Below are 15,489 nucleotides of genomic sequence, written 5' to 3' on the forward strand. Positions count from 1 at the left end.
TTATATTATTAGGATAATATTTGGGTTACAAAAGTCAAAAAGACAAGACTCTGAGTGTTACAAGGTAGGGCTGTCAGGTTATCAGAATTTACATTCAATTTTCTGTTTATATTAATATCTTGTGAAGACAAATGTTTTAACAAGAAGTACACAAAGGCTTTATTGCAACCGTCAGTCAAGCAGCCCTTAGGTAACTGTGCATTATTTATTTTATTTTCTTTCTTCTTTATTTAATTATTTTTTTCATTTTATATTTTACATTGAAGGTGCAATGGTGTACTAAAAATGACATTTTTTTGGTGACATTTTAAAGAATTATACCAGATATTTCATGGTTAACCTGATATTTGAGAACCGAATATATGTTGTATAAAGGTGTTAAAATCTGTAAAGAATACTGATAATCAGTCTGTAATCATAATAATCATCTATAATCAATCATCTGTTGATAATTTTATTTTATGTTTAAAATATTTTATTTTATTTATTTATTTATTTTTTAATTTTAAAACTAAAGTACCAAGATTCTGGCGCTATGCCGCTATGCTTGTTCTCTTAGACCGCTTTTTACAGTCTAAGGGTTGCCAGGGTAACACATGGAAGCAGTGAGTTATGTATTCATAAATTTTACATGCAAAAACATTTCACATCGTGTTCTTTCACTGTTATTTTACTCTTCAAATGGAATATTTGCAACTGTCAAAATATGACAGTTATTAGGCCACATTTCCCTCGAAAACCGACTGAATGAGTGAAAGGTTTATTGAAGCACAGATTGAATGATTTGTTGGTGTGAGTGTGACGGGCAGCTGTGAATCATCAGTGTGGGTTTAGTTTAGTGAAGCTGTGGTTGGGTGTCATCACCACAGAAACAGGTCAGTGAAATGATTATTCAGACACTTGGGGAACCTAAACATTTTGGCTAATTGTGGACAAGCATCTAGGAATGAAGAAATGTAAAAACATTTGGCTAATTAGAATCAAGTATGAGCCATGTAACAAATCTTTCTGACGTCTCAATGAACTCTAACGCTCAGAAAAAGAATCATTTTCAGGCAGGTTTCATGTGGCATGATTTTACAGGTGTGCAACAGTTATACTGAAAAAACCTCTCTCTGCGATGATAATTTTGAATTTATAGGCTTCAAAATCAAGATGTTACAGAGTTAAATTTGCAGAGGCCTTGTATTAATATTATAGTGAGAAAAACCTTTAGATTTATAGTTGAATGTGTTTGTGGATTTGCGTCAAGAAAACCTGATCCATCCAAAGGAACACTGCTGGTCATGGAAAGGATCGAAATGCTTTAGGAGAGATTTTATACAGTGTTTTCTGTTGACGCTTTATTTTCCGAGCCTGGATCGATGCCGAGCATTGTGTTCAAGCTGTGTGGCACACTGTATTTACTCTAAACCTATTGTTTGACTAAAGTGATTTGAGGTGTTTAATGTTGGAGGTTATGATTAAGTCTTGTAGTGTTTGTGCTCTGAGGATTTTTCTGTGTTGACTTATCCAGATCTCAAGTAAACTCATGAATCCTTTGTTGGCAGTTTAGGTGACCTTTAGGTGAGTTGAACAATGAGTCACTAGTCCTTTTAAGTACTCATAAAAAACCAAAAGTTGGAACTGACATGGCTGGTTTAGGGTATTATCAAATCAGATTTTGGTAGAAGATAATTGCAAGTTAAAGTGAATGAAAGAGCTTACAGTATGCTGTATGTAAAAGCAGTAGTGAGCACCATGTTGTACTAGATTTAAAATAGTAATTAAAGCTGCAGTCTGTAAGTTTTGCCTCTATGTTGCCATCTCTGTTTGAAAACTTGGAATTGCAGCTCTGTGCGGAATTATCTTCCTTGCGTGGGGTTGTACTCCGGCACGGCTCCAGCATAGATGAAGCTAATGTTTTGGGGAGTATGTGTGTCAGTCTGTCAATCACCGCATCGGTGTGGATACTGTACTCAGGAATCACAGATTCTAGCCTACGTCTTGGAATATATGACCCAAATGAGAATTTTCACCGTATATTGCCATCTGAACAAGTCTGCCACGTTTGTTCTGACCAACTGAGGAAAAAAGCATTACAATAAATTGCGCTACCAATGGCGATTTAATCTAAAGATCGGTTAGCTCATATCAAATCTAACCGTGCAAATTATTATTATTGTTATACTTTATTCTCAAATTATTAATGTTAACAACATCAGCATTGCGTGACAATGAGTATAGTGTGTATTAGTGTGTAGATTTCGATTTCTGTACAGTCTAATTGTCATACCATTTGAATTTCATATTAAGAAATTCTTTTAACCTAAAAAGCAAATTATGCTCCCTTCGAACGGGTTGTCTTTAAAATACAAATCTTGTGTAATCCCAGGCTATCTGTACTCAAAAGCACATTTAAAACTTGAATATAATTTAATTTCATTCACATGTGTTTCATAAACACATAATCCTTTCTGTATTACAATCACCATCAAAATGGTACATTTAATTATTCCAGCTGCTGTGAGAAAAGGCTATAAATGATCCGCCACCTGCAGGATCCTCATATGCGATAGCCTAGTAGCCGGGACAACTTCTTTATGTTTACAGACGTTACGTAATGACGTAGCAGCATGCTCGAATTTCCCGTGAAAACCTACCTGTACCACTCAAATTAGAAAACATTATTATAAATTAACCGTTGTGAATCGGGCTAAAGTAAGGTGATAGTTTTGAACACTGGCTGGTTATGTACTTGCTCAAATATTGATTTCAGATCATTTTTAACCTAAAAAAGTTATGGACTGCAACTTTAATTTGTCATTTTTGTTGCATTTCAGTACTTTTTAATATAGAACCGTTTATATTAACAAAATATTAATGCAGTTAATCATGGATATTAAAATAAAATATTAATGCATTTAATCTTTTTTTTTTTTTTTTTTTTTGTATATCTTTATAAATAATTAATTAATATGAATGCCCCACTAATTAGTACCAATGGATATTGTGGCTATAGCTGTGTACAGGTGGTTTGTGTGTATAAGTATGCTGGGGTAAATGAAGCTGGAGAAGTAAATGGTGAATCAAAGACAGACCAGTATGCTTTCCATTAATTTTACGGACATTTCCTTTGACCCTAAAGCACAGCATGATGCAGTGTAATTCAAAATACAGGTAAAACACCTGTGAAACATCAGTACGGAAAATTCCTTCATATTAACACGGCACATTGGCCAAATTTTACGGACTTTTCTTAGAGCGTATGTAATCACCCTGTGAGGAGCACATACTGACTCCACCACAGCATGATGTAACTGCTAGCCTCCAGCGATTAAAAACCCACCTATAATAGAGCAGTGCTGTTAACACACACCTGGCTCTGTAACTCCTGTCAATCAGGAGGTCTGGAGTTCATCGGTGCTGCTTCTCTCATGTCTGGCAGGACTTTGAAGTGTCAGTCACATCCAGGTTACACCTGTGCAGTAAGGTGCCACCCTACTCTGCTGATGGGTAATAAGAAACAAGGGAGAGATTCATGGTTCTTTAAAATTATGATAGTGGCTTTAAGCTAAATCCTTAGCATTTTAGGAAAATTATTGATACTGTCAACATTTAGACCAAATGCAATTGAATTGAATTTGAATTTTATTGAAGGGAAAGCCCCTTGAGATGCTCCATCTCAATTTCAAGGGAGACCCAATTAATTGTAACATGGTACATTAATTGTTACATGGTAACATGGACAATGATTCTTAATAATATATTGAGCAAAAATTATCAAATAATCATTTATTTTTTTACATTTTTATTATTATAATTTGATTATTATAAATAATATACAGTGGGGCAAAAAAGTATTTAGTCAGCCACCAATTGTGCAAGTTCTCCCACTTAAAAAGATGAGAGAGGCCTGTAATTTTCATCATAGGTATACCTCAACTATGAGAGACAAAATGAGGAAAAAAAAAATCCAGAAAATCACATTGTAGGATTTTTAAAGAATTTATTTGCAAATTATGGTGGAAAATAAGTATTTGGTCAATAACAAAATTTCATCTCAATACTTTGTTATATACCCTTTGTTGGCAATGACAGAGGTCAAACGTTTTCTGTAAGTCTTCACAAGGTTTTCACACACTGTTGCTGGTATTTTGGCCCATTCCTCCATGCAGATCTCCTCTAGAGCAGTAATGTTTTGGGGCTGTCGCTGGGCAACACGGACTTTCAACTCCCTCAAAGATTTTCGATGGGGTTGAGATCTGGAGACTGGCTAGGCCACTCCAGGACCTTGAAATGCTTCTTACGAAGCCACTCCTTCGCTGTTCGGGCGGTGTGTTTGGGATCATTGTCATGCTGAAAGACCCAGCCACGTTTCATCTTCAATGCCCTTGCTGATGGAAGGAGGTTTTCACTCAAAATCTCACGATACATGGCCCCATTCATTCTTTCGTTTACGGATCAGTCGTCCTGGTCCCTTTGCAGAAAACAGCCCCAAAGCATGATGTTTCCACCCCATGCTTCACAGTAGGTATGGTGTTCTTTGGATGCAACTCAGCATTCTTTCTCCTCCAAACATGACAAGTTGAGTTTTTACCAAAAAGTTCTATTTTAGTTTCATCTGACCATATGACATTCTCCCAATCCTCTTCTGGATCATCCAAATGCTCTCTAGCAAACTTCAGACGGGCCCGGACATGTACTGGCTTAAGCAGGGGACACGCCTGGCACTGCAGGATTTGAGGCCTTTGTTACTTTGGTCCCAGCTCTCTGCAGGTCATTCACTAGGTCCCCCCGTGTGGTTCTGGGATTTTTGCTCACAGTTCTTGTGATCATTTTGACCTCACGGGGTGAGATCTTGCGTGGAGCCCCAGATCGAGGGAGATTATCAGTGGTCTTGTATGTCTTCCATTTTCTAATAATTGCTCCCACAGTTGATTTCTTCACACCAAGCTGCTTACCTATTGCAGATTCAGTCTTCCCAGCCTGGTGCAGGTATACAATTTTGTTTCTGGTGTCCTTTGACAGCTCTTTGGTCTTGGTCATGGTGGAGTTTGGAGTTGGACTGTTTGAGGTTATGGACAGGTGTCTTTTATACTGATAACGAGTTCAAACAGATGCCATTAATACAGGTAACGAGTGGAGGACAGAGGAGCCTCTTAAAGAAGTTGTTACAGGTCTGTGAGAGCCAGAAATCTTGCTTGTTTGTAGGTGACCGAATACTTATTTTACCGAGGAATTTACCAATTAATTCTTTAAAAATCCTACAATGTGATTTTCTGGATTTTTTTTTCCTCATTTTGTCTCTCATAGTTGAGGTATACTTATGATGAAAATTACAGGCCTCTCTCATCTTTTTAAGTGGGAGAACTTGCACAATTGGTGGCTGACTAAATACTTTTTTGCCCCACTGTATACCTAAAATGACATTTGCTGACATTTAATCAGTCCCATCAAGGTTTCATAGGACTTTTATCTGATTGTTTATTTATTTATTGCAGCGTAAAAATGACTGAATTTAGCTTTCTTGAAATGTGTGCAAATATTCCAATAACCATGATGTATTTATGTAACTGGTGATAATCTAATCAGTGAAGCTTATATACTGTATACTTAAAAAAAAAAAAAATAGTAAAATATTATTTAATGTTAATTGAACAATTGTAATGTCTATTGTTGTAATATTGTTTTCACCGCATGTGTCTCGACTTGGAAGCAAACCGGTTGAAAATAAAATAGCCAAGAGAAGGTCATGAATGAATGATTTGGAGAGATCACTTGGAAATATTAAATATTACCCTCTCCAGGCCCTCAAATGGGCTTCATATCGGAAATTTTCTGTCCTTTTCAAACACTTGTATATAACCAGATGTCCTAGTTCTCTGTTCTCTGCTCACTTTATAATGGCATTCACTGCAATACAGTGGCAAGACTATTACATATTGATTCATTTTTTTCTAGAAAAAAAACAAAAATACATGCTGGCACAAAAAATGTGGAGTATACTTGATTTCCGGTTAAATTCTGTAATCACTGAATCGCAAAATCTTGGAGGGACTGTTTAATGTAGTAATCACAATATGCTCTTGACAGCTGTAGCGATTATGAGATAATCTGCATTATAAATGTATCAAACAGCTTTAGCATGTAGTCTAGGTGTTATGCGTCAGTGATGAAATTGGGTCTTCTGGTGTTTAGGAAACAAATATCCATCTGCAGACAATAGGTATTGAAGAGAGCAAAAGCATCCTGATGTGGGTCACTGGGTTCATTAGAAGAGAGAGCTGTCTCGCCGAGCACGAGGGAGGAACTGCAGCGGATTCCGCCAGATTCTGGGAATAACAAGAGGATAAGAGCGGAAGGAGAAGAATAGACAAAGTGGTCAAAAAAGTGGGAGAAGGAAATGGAAAACCGAGATGGACGAAGTACTGATATTATTAAAGAAGGAGGATGGGCAGAGTGGTACAGAAAGAAATGGAGGAGGGTCAGAGAAAAGAAAGAGGTAGAGAGAGAAATGGGCATGTGAAAAATTAAGTCGTTTATGTGAAAATAAGCAACATCTGGAGATCACTGAAGTTCAGACCTGTGTAGCTGTTCGGTTTTGATTGAGAGGGAGAGAGAGAGAGAGTAAAAAAATAACTCCCTGCATCTTTTTTTTTCGGTTTAATTACAGCACGTCTGCCAGCGTACGAGGTCCTGCCAGCTATTTTGTTGAGACTGGAATTGGAGCTTATGTTTATAACTTTTCTCTCTCTCTCTCTCTCCCTCTCGGCCTCTCTGACATCCCCCTCTTACTCTCATCTTCTCTCTGATGGAGCTGTGGACTTCAACAGCAGTAGCTGGATGATCCATAAGTATTGATTTCATGCTAAATGTTCATCCACAATTGAAATTTGAGAACAAAGCTTCATATGGCTTTGTCTCCATTTACATCACATTCTCAAGCTATTCCAATTTAGTGGACTGTAAAAGCAAAATTTGCTCACTATTCTAATACTACTCAAATTGCAAACTGGTTAAAATTGCTCTTATGAAATTGGTTAGCTAACACGCATATTAAGCAGCAGAACTGTTTTCAACATTGATAATAATAAGAAATGTTTCTGGAGCACCAAATTAACATATTAGAATGATTTCTGAAGGATCATGTGACACTGAAGACTGGAGTAATGACTGATGAAAATTCTGTTTTGCCATCACAGGAGTACATTTAAAAAAAAAAAATCAAATAGAAAACAGTTATTTACAGTATTGCTTCACAATAATACCGATTAACTGAAGTTTTGATTAAAAAAATGTAACTATGTTAAGCATAAAAGTCTTTCAAAAACATCTTACCGACCCGACCTGGTAATGTAGATTGTATATGGGTTTTTTTTCCTCCATGTGGTGCCTTTAATTACCATGCTCTTTCAGATCATTCAGGCAACCCACTGGCGGGTTGATTTTTCGAAAATATGTCATTTTGCACATTCCAAGTTATTATATTGCTGGGCTGCAATAGACACATTAGAAGAAGTGAGCGGAGCCGCATCACATGTGTTCAACCACTATGCTCCAAAAACCATAATTACAATTCATATTACCAGGATTTACTCTGAATCTCAGCCCAGTGTCGTAAAATTCAATATAAACAGCTCATTATACTTCTGCTCCCCTTGCGCAGAATAATCTTAGGGCAAATAAACATTAGTGAATTTAAAAAAAAAAAAAAAAAAAAAAATGTGGCTTCATGGCCACAGGAGCAGCATTGAGTGCTGACTGGCTCTCTAGAGCGCTTTCTGAATCCAGAAGCTAGCGGGTTCAGTTCCAGTCTCAGACAGGTTCCTCTTCATCAGAGACGGCACATGTAAACAGATGTCCCTGCTGATCTAACCTGTCTACCAGAAGAGTCACTGTGGGCAGAAATCAGCTAGGATCACAGTGCCTAAATGGATCTGGCTTAGTGCTCTGTAAACTTCTTCTCTTACTGGCCTGCTGTGGTGATGTGTGGAGGCCATAAAAGATCCTGCTGTTCTTTTGTTGTGGTTTTTATTGAGATATTTGAATGCAGACCACACAGTTTGTTCAGTTAACTGCTCGCCTGCAAACCTCATTTCATATTATGATACTATTCAAGTAGCTTTATACTAACATATTAAACTCATTTCTCACAGGGACTGTGTTCCTTGTTGAGTATCTTTTTCTTTCATTGTTTAAAAAATGTTAATATTGCTTCTTCATCACTTTAATTTGCTGTTTAGGCAAAGGGAAAATTAGCTGTATTCTGAATGAAAATAGATTATCTTTTTCCTTTGATGGGTATTCAAAAATATTCAGTATGATCTGTATGATTGAAATGTTTCTTAAGCATGAAATTACAATAATTTCTGAAGGGTCGTGTCACACGGGAGTAATGGATGCCAAAAATTTTGCTTTGCCATTAGAGGAATAAATTACATTTTATAAATATATTTAAAAAGAAAACATTTTTTTAAATTGTAATATCACAATGTTACTGTATTTTTTATCAAATAAATGCAGCTTTGGTGAGTATAATAAACTTCTTTCAAAATGCATTATTTTGTGTGCCACAGTATAAAAAAGTCAGGTTTGAAACAAAATAGTGTGAATAATAAAGGCAGAACTTTCATTTTGAGTGGACTGTCCCTTTAAGACTGCTTAGTCAACTAGACATAGACTAGACTAACTGATTTTTAAAACATGTAGTTTTGAACCCTAGTGAAAGCAACATGAAAGTGCACAACTAATGGTACAATGAGATATTTGTTCTAGAGTTGATGCTGAAAAGTACTTCAGTACATCCATCTCCATCCCTTTCCGCGGTCCACAGGAAGACAATTATAACTTGAACAGTGCTTAGTTGTCTGTGCTAAACATACTGAAAAAATGGTCTGGACCACAGAGCACATCTGGGCACAAACCCAAAGGTTTCCTTACAATGATTTACATTACGGCACACGTGTATTCATAGATTTATGTCACCGTCTGCTGAACATTCAATAACAAGTGTAAGAGAATGCTGTATTTCACATGCATACATCAAATGTGCTGCGTACATCTTACACGCGTTTGTTATGTGGTGTTGAGAGCGTCTAGTCAGCCCTTCAGGGAGGGTTTTCGTCAGGGATAGTCTTGCACTGTCTGCGGTTGTGGGTGTTTGGGCTTTACGTCACAGTCCTAAGTGTCTCAAGGACTGATATTTTTTATAAATGTTGTCCTCATTTATATGTGCATGTGTGTGTAGCCTGTATGAGAGGGTTTCAACTAGGTCTGGTGTTTTAGGGAGGATCCGTGTGTATGGACAGTGTTTGTGTGTGGGTTTAAATGTATTTACAGACTGTGTGTCTCTGGGTGTGTGGTTCGCATGTAGGCATTTAGAAAGAGTGTATGTGTGTGGTTTGTGTGGGTGGGTGTGTGCATGTGGTTTGGCTTGAGTGTGTGTGTATGTGTGTGTGTGTGTGTGTATGTGTATGTATTTAGAGAGGGTCTGTGTGGTTGGTGTAGTGTGTTTGTGTGTATGTGTTTGAACTGTTACAGTGATCCACAGGTGCTGGGCTGGTCAGGTTTCTTGTGTTGTTTGGTTTCAAGATGAAATGCAGCCTGGCAGTGAACCAGAGTCTGGATTCATGGAGCACCTCGGGTTTAGTGTGGTAGACCTCTCCAGACACCTGTCAGACGAGAAGGAGGGGAGCAATGCACGAGAAAGGGAGACAATAAAAGAGACACATGTCCTCCCCGTCGCTGTGGCCGCCAGCTCGTGCACCTGTTGAGGAAGAGCTGCGAGATGCCCGCTGGCATAAGAACATGAGACAGTCATGGTGTAGTATAGTCCTCTTGGTGGAGATTAGACCAATCCAGCTGGCCTCCCTCACAAACACAGACACAAAATTCAGTTTTTCTGTCTACATGTGCAGGAAACCCACAGCTCTTTCCACACCAGGTCTGGTAACGCAGCTTATTAAGAAGTTCATGAGTGCTGGCTTTAGAATTATAAACCCATTCTGGCTTTTAATGCTCTTGGCTTTATTAGTAATAGTGCTTGCTTAGGCAACGCCCAAACAATCACCCAAACACCCAGCTTCACCGCGTTGGGCTGCATTGATTAGTAATTGCGCACAAGTGTTCTTACTTAGATTGGCAGACACAGTTCTCACGTAAAATTAAATTTATTCATTCCCTCATTTTAATGTTTATAAATCTGGATTAATTTGAATGTAGAGCACGTACCTGCAGTTGCGAATTAGCATAATACATGCCCAATTCATCTCCATATAAGGGATTTTCGTACCAGCTCTCCTGTGCAGCAATTCATCACTCTCTGCAAATGCATCCTTAAACTTTCTAAAGATGGTCTCTTGCTTGAGAGTATGTGTGTGTGTTTATATGGTACGCTGATTCTACATTTAAGGTGGAATGAATGGGGTATATGTAAAATGTCACCTGACCAAACCCAGAAAAAAATCTCATTGCATTCGCTTGTCGGAGAATGTGTTAACAGCCGTATGAATTAATGGTGATATCTATGGACTTAGGTAGGTAGGCGCTAACCTACCTAGTTGTTTTTATTGTTGCTGTTTTATTCAATTTCAATAACTAAATGAAAAGAATAAAAATAAACTTTCGATATCAATCCACATATGTGATTGACATAGGTTATGATCATCTTTGGTGTCTCCTTTGAAGAAATCTTGAGTAAAACCGCTCCATATTTAACTAAGCACATACAAAACACTTGAAACGGAAGTAAGGAGACCTGTTTTACAGAATGCGGAAGTCTGTTGCACATAACCCCCGTTGTGATGTGCGATAGAATGTGTGATAGCGGGAAAATGGAGAGATGCATTTGGAAATGCTTAACACTGTCTTCCACTAGTTCTCACCACATATCAGCTTCTACTGTCCAAGACACGTGATGGTGTGTGTGTGTGTGAGAGAGAGAGTTTATAAGCACTTACACAGCTCATTGCTTTTCACCTGTTCAGGAAGATACATTTTAAACTCTTTCTTTTTATGTGTGTGGTCTGCTCTTTTTAAACTGTAATGTTCTGTGTTTGTGGGGTGTAACTGGTTTTACTTCTGAAAAGACCAACTTGAAATGTCATTCTGGTTCAGGGTGGTTTATGCTGGTCTTGCTGGTGAACAAGCATGGCCATGTTTCTCGACAGCAAAACCCGAAACCATACAGTATGTTTGTCAAGTTGTTTTGTGTTTGCTGCTCTGGAGTGGAGGGCCCAAAACTCAGCTCTTATAGAGGCTATTATATGTTTTTCCCAGACAAATTCAATTAGTCAAGGCTTGACTTGTGTGTCTAAACGAGTTGGCATTCACACTCTCATAACTAGAATACAAAACCTTTTTTATATCTGTTTGCCTGTGTTTTTTAACCCCAGAGTTGTAAACACAGCCAGTTGACTGGTCTTTAAATCGTTTGATCTGTTGGTACATATAATGCACGGCACAGAAGTAAACTATTGTACGTAAAGACTGTGAGAAAGGGTGAGAGACTATGCTCTTCAACACATTGCATGACATTAAGAGCAGTACAAACATACATTTCAAAATGAGACCTCTTTGGAAACATCAAACGCGAGATGAAAGACAGACGGAGCAACAAAGCTGAGTAGTGTGAAAGACGAGATGAGAGATCAGTGGAGAAAAGCAACCTCTGTTTACACTTTCCCTGTAAATATTCTCATTTTGTTTGCTCGTTTTTGTGTATCTGCTCCTTCCGTTGCTTTACATTTGATCAGAAATCAGACGCTGTTTATACACTTTGCCCTCACATTCTCGCTTTGTTGTGGGATTGTTGTGGATAAAAAGCATGTTGTTATGTCTAAAGCCTTGCTTGCACTGAAAGGCGACGATCACTGCCTGCATTCCCATTGGTAGTTGTCACATTGCGTAACTGCTCATTTGCATAAAGTCGAACCCTGCAGTACTTGTCAGTATTGATGTCACATTATTGATGTCTGGTCACTTTTTAATTGCTAGTCGATTTCAGTTAGAATAGCCCTTAAAGGTGTAGTTCACCCAAAAATTACAATTTTGTGAACATGTCACCCTCATGTCATTCCAAACCTGTATAAATGTTGGTAACCAAATAGTTTCCATTCCCATTGACTTACATCATATTTTTGTCCATACAATAGAAGTCCATGGGAACCAAAACTGTTAGTCAGATACAGGTTTGGAACAACATGACGGTGAATGCATTTTAGGGTGGACTAATACCTAAGAGTACAGACACCATTCAGACAGATCTGAGGTCTGTGCTGTTATTCTAAGTTGCCGACCTTGATTTAGTCCTGTGCGTCATCGTCTTAGAAAGCTTCCCAGCTGTGATTCTGAGCAACCACATCCCTGTTTTCTTCATCCTAATAGATGTATGAAAAACGAATTACATTTCACATCCGTTTCCTCACAGCTGTGTGCTTGTCTCCTTATTAGCAAGATGTTTGATACTTTCACACAGACGTTGCTGATAATTATCAGTACCCATAATCCCCTTACAGATTTCTTGTGGGGAATTTGGCTGTATTTGGTTTTTACATTGTGTTCTGTACTCTGTTCCAAAAGCTAGTGAGCTGACTATCTAAAGAGCATTTTAAGGGACTTTCCAAAAGGTAGACAGCAACATGATGCTGTCTTATGAGATGGCTCATTTTGGCCAAATTCTTCAGCAACATTGTGTCCTTATTTTAGTATTATTTATACTATTATATTTATTAATATTTTGAATTGGCTTTTCTTAGTTTTAGTGGATATTATGTGGTTTCATCATTTTCCCTCATTTTTAATATTTCTGTATAGCTTTCATTGTTGTGTTAATCGTAGTGCAGTTTTAGTACTTCAACCTTTATTTCAGTTAGCTGCCAAGGCAACAGATTGAAGTTTATCGTGCAATATTAATATTTTATTTTATTTAATACTTTATTTCAGTTACCAAAATTTTTAAGTTAACACTGGCAGTGAAGGCAATCCCAGACTGCACTGCAACAAGCTGAAGCAGCAGTATTTCAATCGTTCATAATTGAGCTCACTTGGCCAGTAAACTCTTTTATGATATACTAAAAGAAAGAAAAAGGATTTTACAGAAAAATGAATATGGTTATAACAGAAAGAGAGTGTCATGTGCTATGATGTGTTATGATTGATATTTGTCTATGTGCTGGCATTCAGCTGTATGTGTCTGATCAACATAATGCAAAACAAATATGAATCATGTGAATGCTCATGTGTTTTCTGTGTTGCAAGTGATTGGTTTCATTTACATGTGACCAGAAGCATGTCTGCATGTTCAGGGTTCTATGGTTTTCCATATGGCCTTGAGCAGGTAATTAATCAAAATGAAAAGCACATAAATTAAAATACGAATACATAAATAATATAAATATATGAATTTTCAATACGGACATAAATCATTGTAACAGAAAAACAGAGTGACAGAAAGAAAAAATAACGGTAAAAAACACTTGAAAAAGTAAGGCGTTGACTTTTTCTTTTTAATGTTTGTATCTTGCAGAGTACAAAACCCAGTTTCAATGACGATGCACCAAAGCAAAACCCAGAAATTCATGGTTCAACAGAAAAACTACCACACTCACACACAGGTGCACGGAGTCGGACCCACCCTGAACCGGGCCATCCCTCTTTCAGTGGGACACAATCCACTAAATGGTAAGCACAATCCATCAAATGCTGGATCAATAAAATCCCATGTGTTTTTTGTGTTGTCCTTCACAGCACATGAGCATGTCAATTAAAACACCTAAAAACCACTGTAAAGTTGTTCAAAAGACTTTTGCACTATATTCTGAGTCATATGATATGTGTGAAAAACACATTGAAATTTAAGTCACAAGAAATGTAAAAACTAATGATGTTTGCGTTGTTTAACCTGCACTATATTTATTGATGGAAGAATTGTTCATGCGACACTGAAGACACTGAATTCAGCTTTGCCAAGACACAAATAAATTATATATTCAAATAGAAAACAGTTATTTCAAATTGTAATAATTTTTCACATTATTACTGTTTTTTACTGTATTTTCAATCAAATAAATGCATCCTAGGTGAATATTATAGACTACTACTACTTCTTTAAAAAAATAAAAATCTTACCCACTCCAAGCTCTTGCACAGTAGTGTATGTCTTGGCTTCCATTCTCTATAATTTTGCCACATTGATGTAATCCCAAAGCATCTCCTCCTGTTGAAGAAATCTGAGAAAGAGTGACATCAGCATCTCATAATGTTATTTAATGTAGCAGTTTTTATATTTCAACAAGTCTCACTGACTCTGCATGAAGCCCTGGGTGTTTGACGGAATGACAGATCACACACACCGTGAAACATTCCGTGAGCAGAGTGACAGCATGTCTGGCTCGCTTAGAAGCATTTAGCTCCGTGTCTGCAACGCTGTGAGATGACAGTATGATTTTGTTATACAGCTGTAGTATGAAGTTGAAGATGATGATAAAACAGGGTTCCCACAGTCATCAATATTAAAGATGAATATTAAAACTCCAAGCCTAGAAGAGTTATGGAAATATATGAAATATTGAAAAGTCATGGAAATTTCTATAGAAAGTACCCCCCCCCCAAGCTAATCATACTAGATTCGAGTACAATAGCTATAAAATGATTTTTAAACATCATTATCTATCACAAACCACCAGAATGTCATGGAAAAGTAAGGAAATTCATTGATCAAAAGGTGTGGGAATCCACAGTACAAATTAGTGGTTAGATGGTTCACAACCACAGGCATGTGCGATTTAGACCCCACTTTTTCGCTTCCCCTCTCTCTATTGCATATCTGCTGTCGTCTCATTTATTGTAATTTTGTATTGCTGCAGGTCGGCCCTTAAGTTATGGCTCCATTGTTTTTTTTCCAAGCGGATCCTCTGGTTGAAATCGTATAAAGACTTAAGCATTGCCTTGTGCGCTGCACTGTCTAAAGTGAGTTATTAGCCTCATTTTCTCTGGGTAATTTTAGATAAAAGCCTGGCCATGAGGGAAGGCAAAAACTGGAGAAAAGAGAAAGAGAGGGGGGGGAAATTAAATGACAGAGCGTTACGATAAACGGTCATTGAGGGAAGTGCTCTTAGGAGGCAGGTGAGAGGATTAGATACAGTAGTTCTGCATGTGAATGAGGGGACAGTGGGGCGGCAGAACTAATGTGTAGCATGACATCTATTATGCCTCTTCCTGCCCTGCAGACTGGCAGCATTACACAACTCTGCCGAATACAGCCAGAGCTCTGCTGTAATACTAATGCAAGGAGGAGCCCGTGGGGTATTGGGTAACTGTTTTTGCACGGTGTTGTGGTCTGACATGCCGTTTCTCGCTGCTTTGAAACCTAGCCAAACCGCACACTGACTGGATGTCGGATCGTACAGAAGTGACCGGGTTCACTCAGAGGGAGACAAACCTTTACATATTACATTACGTTAGTCTGTAGGCTGTAAGAGACAAGCATCTGACTGACTTCCTGTTGAC

General features: G+C 37.8%; 1 protein-coding gene across 5 annotated transcripts in view; it reads left to right on the forward strand.

The window, feature by feature from the left end:
* Positions 1–15,489, forward strand: part of ltbp1 (latent transforming growth factor beta binding protein 1) — an 82,348-nt gene that overhangs the window by 13,762 nt on the left and 53,097 nt on the right. For all 5 annotated transcript variants that reach the window (XM_058748876.1, XM_058748880.1, XM_058748877.1 and 2 more), the window contains exon 4: positions 13,508–13,662. In XM_058748876.1, the coding sequence (XP_058604859.1) occupies positions 13,508–13,662 (155 nt within the window). The remainder of the gene's footprint in view (positions 1–13,507; positions 13,663–15,489) is intronic.

The sequence above is a fragment of the Onychostoma macrolepis genome, chromosome 17, assembly GCF_012432095.1.
Source record: "Onychostoma macrolepis isolate SWU-2019 chromosome 17, ASM1243209v1, whole genome shotgun sequence".
Lineage (NCBI taxonomy): Eukaryota > Metazoa > Chordata > Actinopteri > Cypriniformes > Cyprinidae > Onychostoma > Onychostoma macrolepis.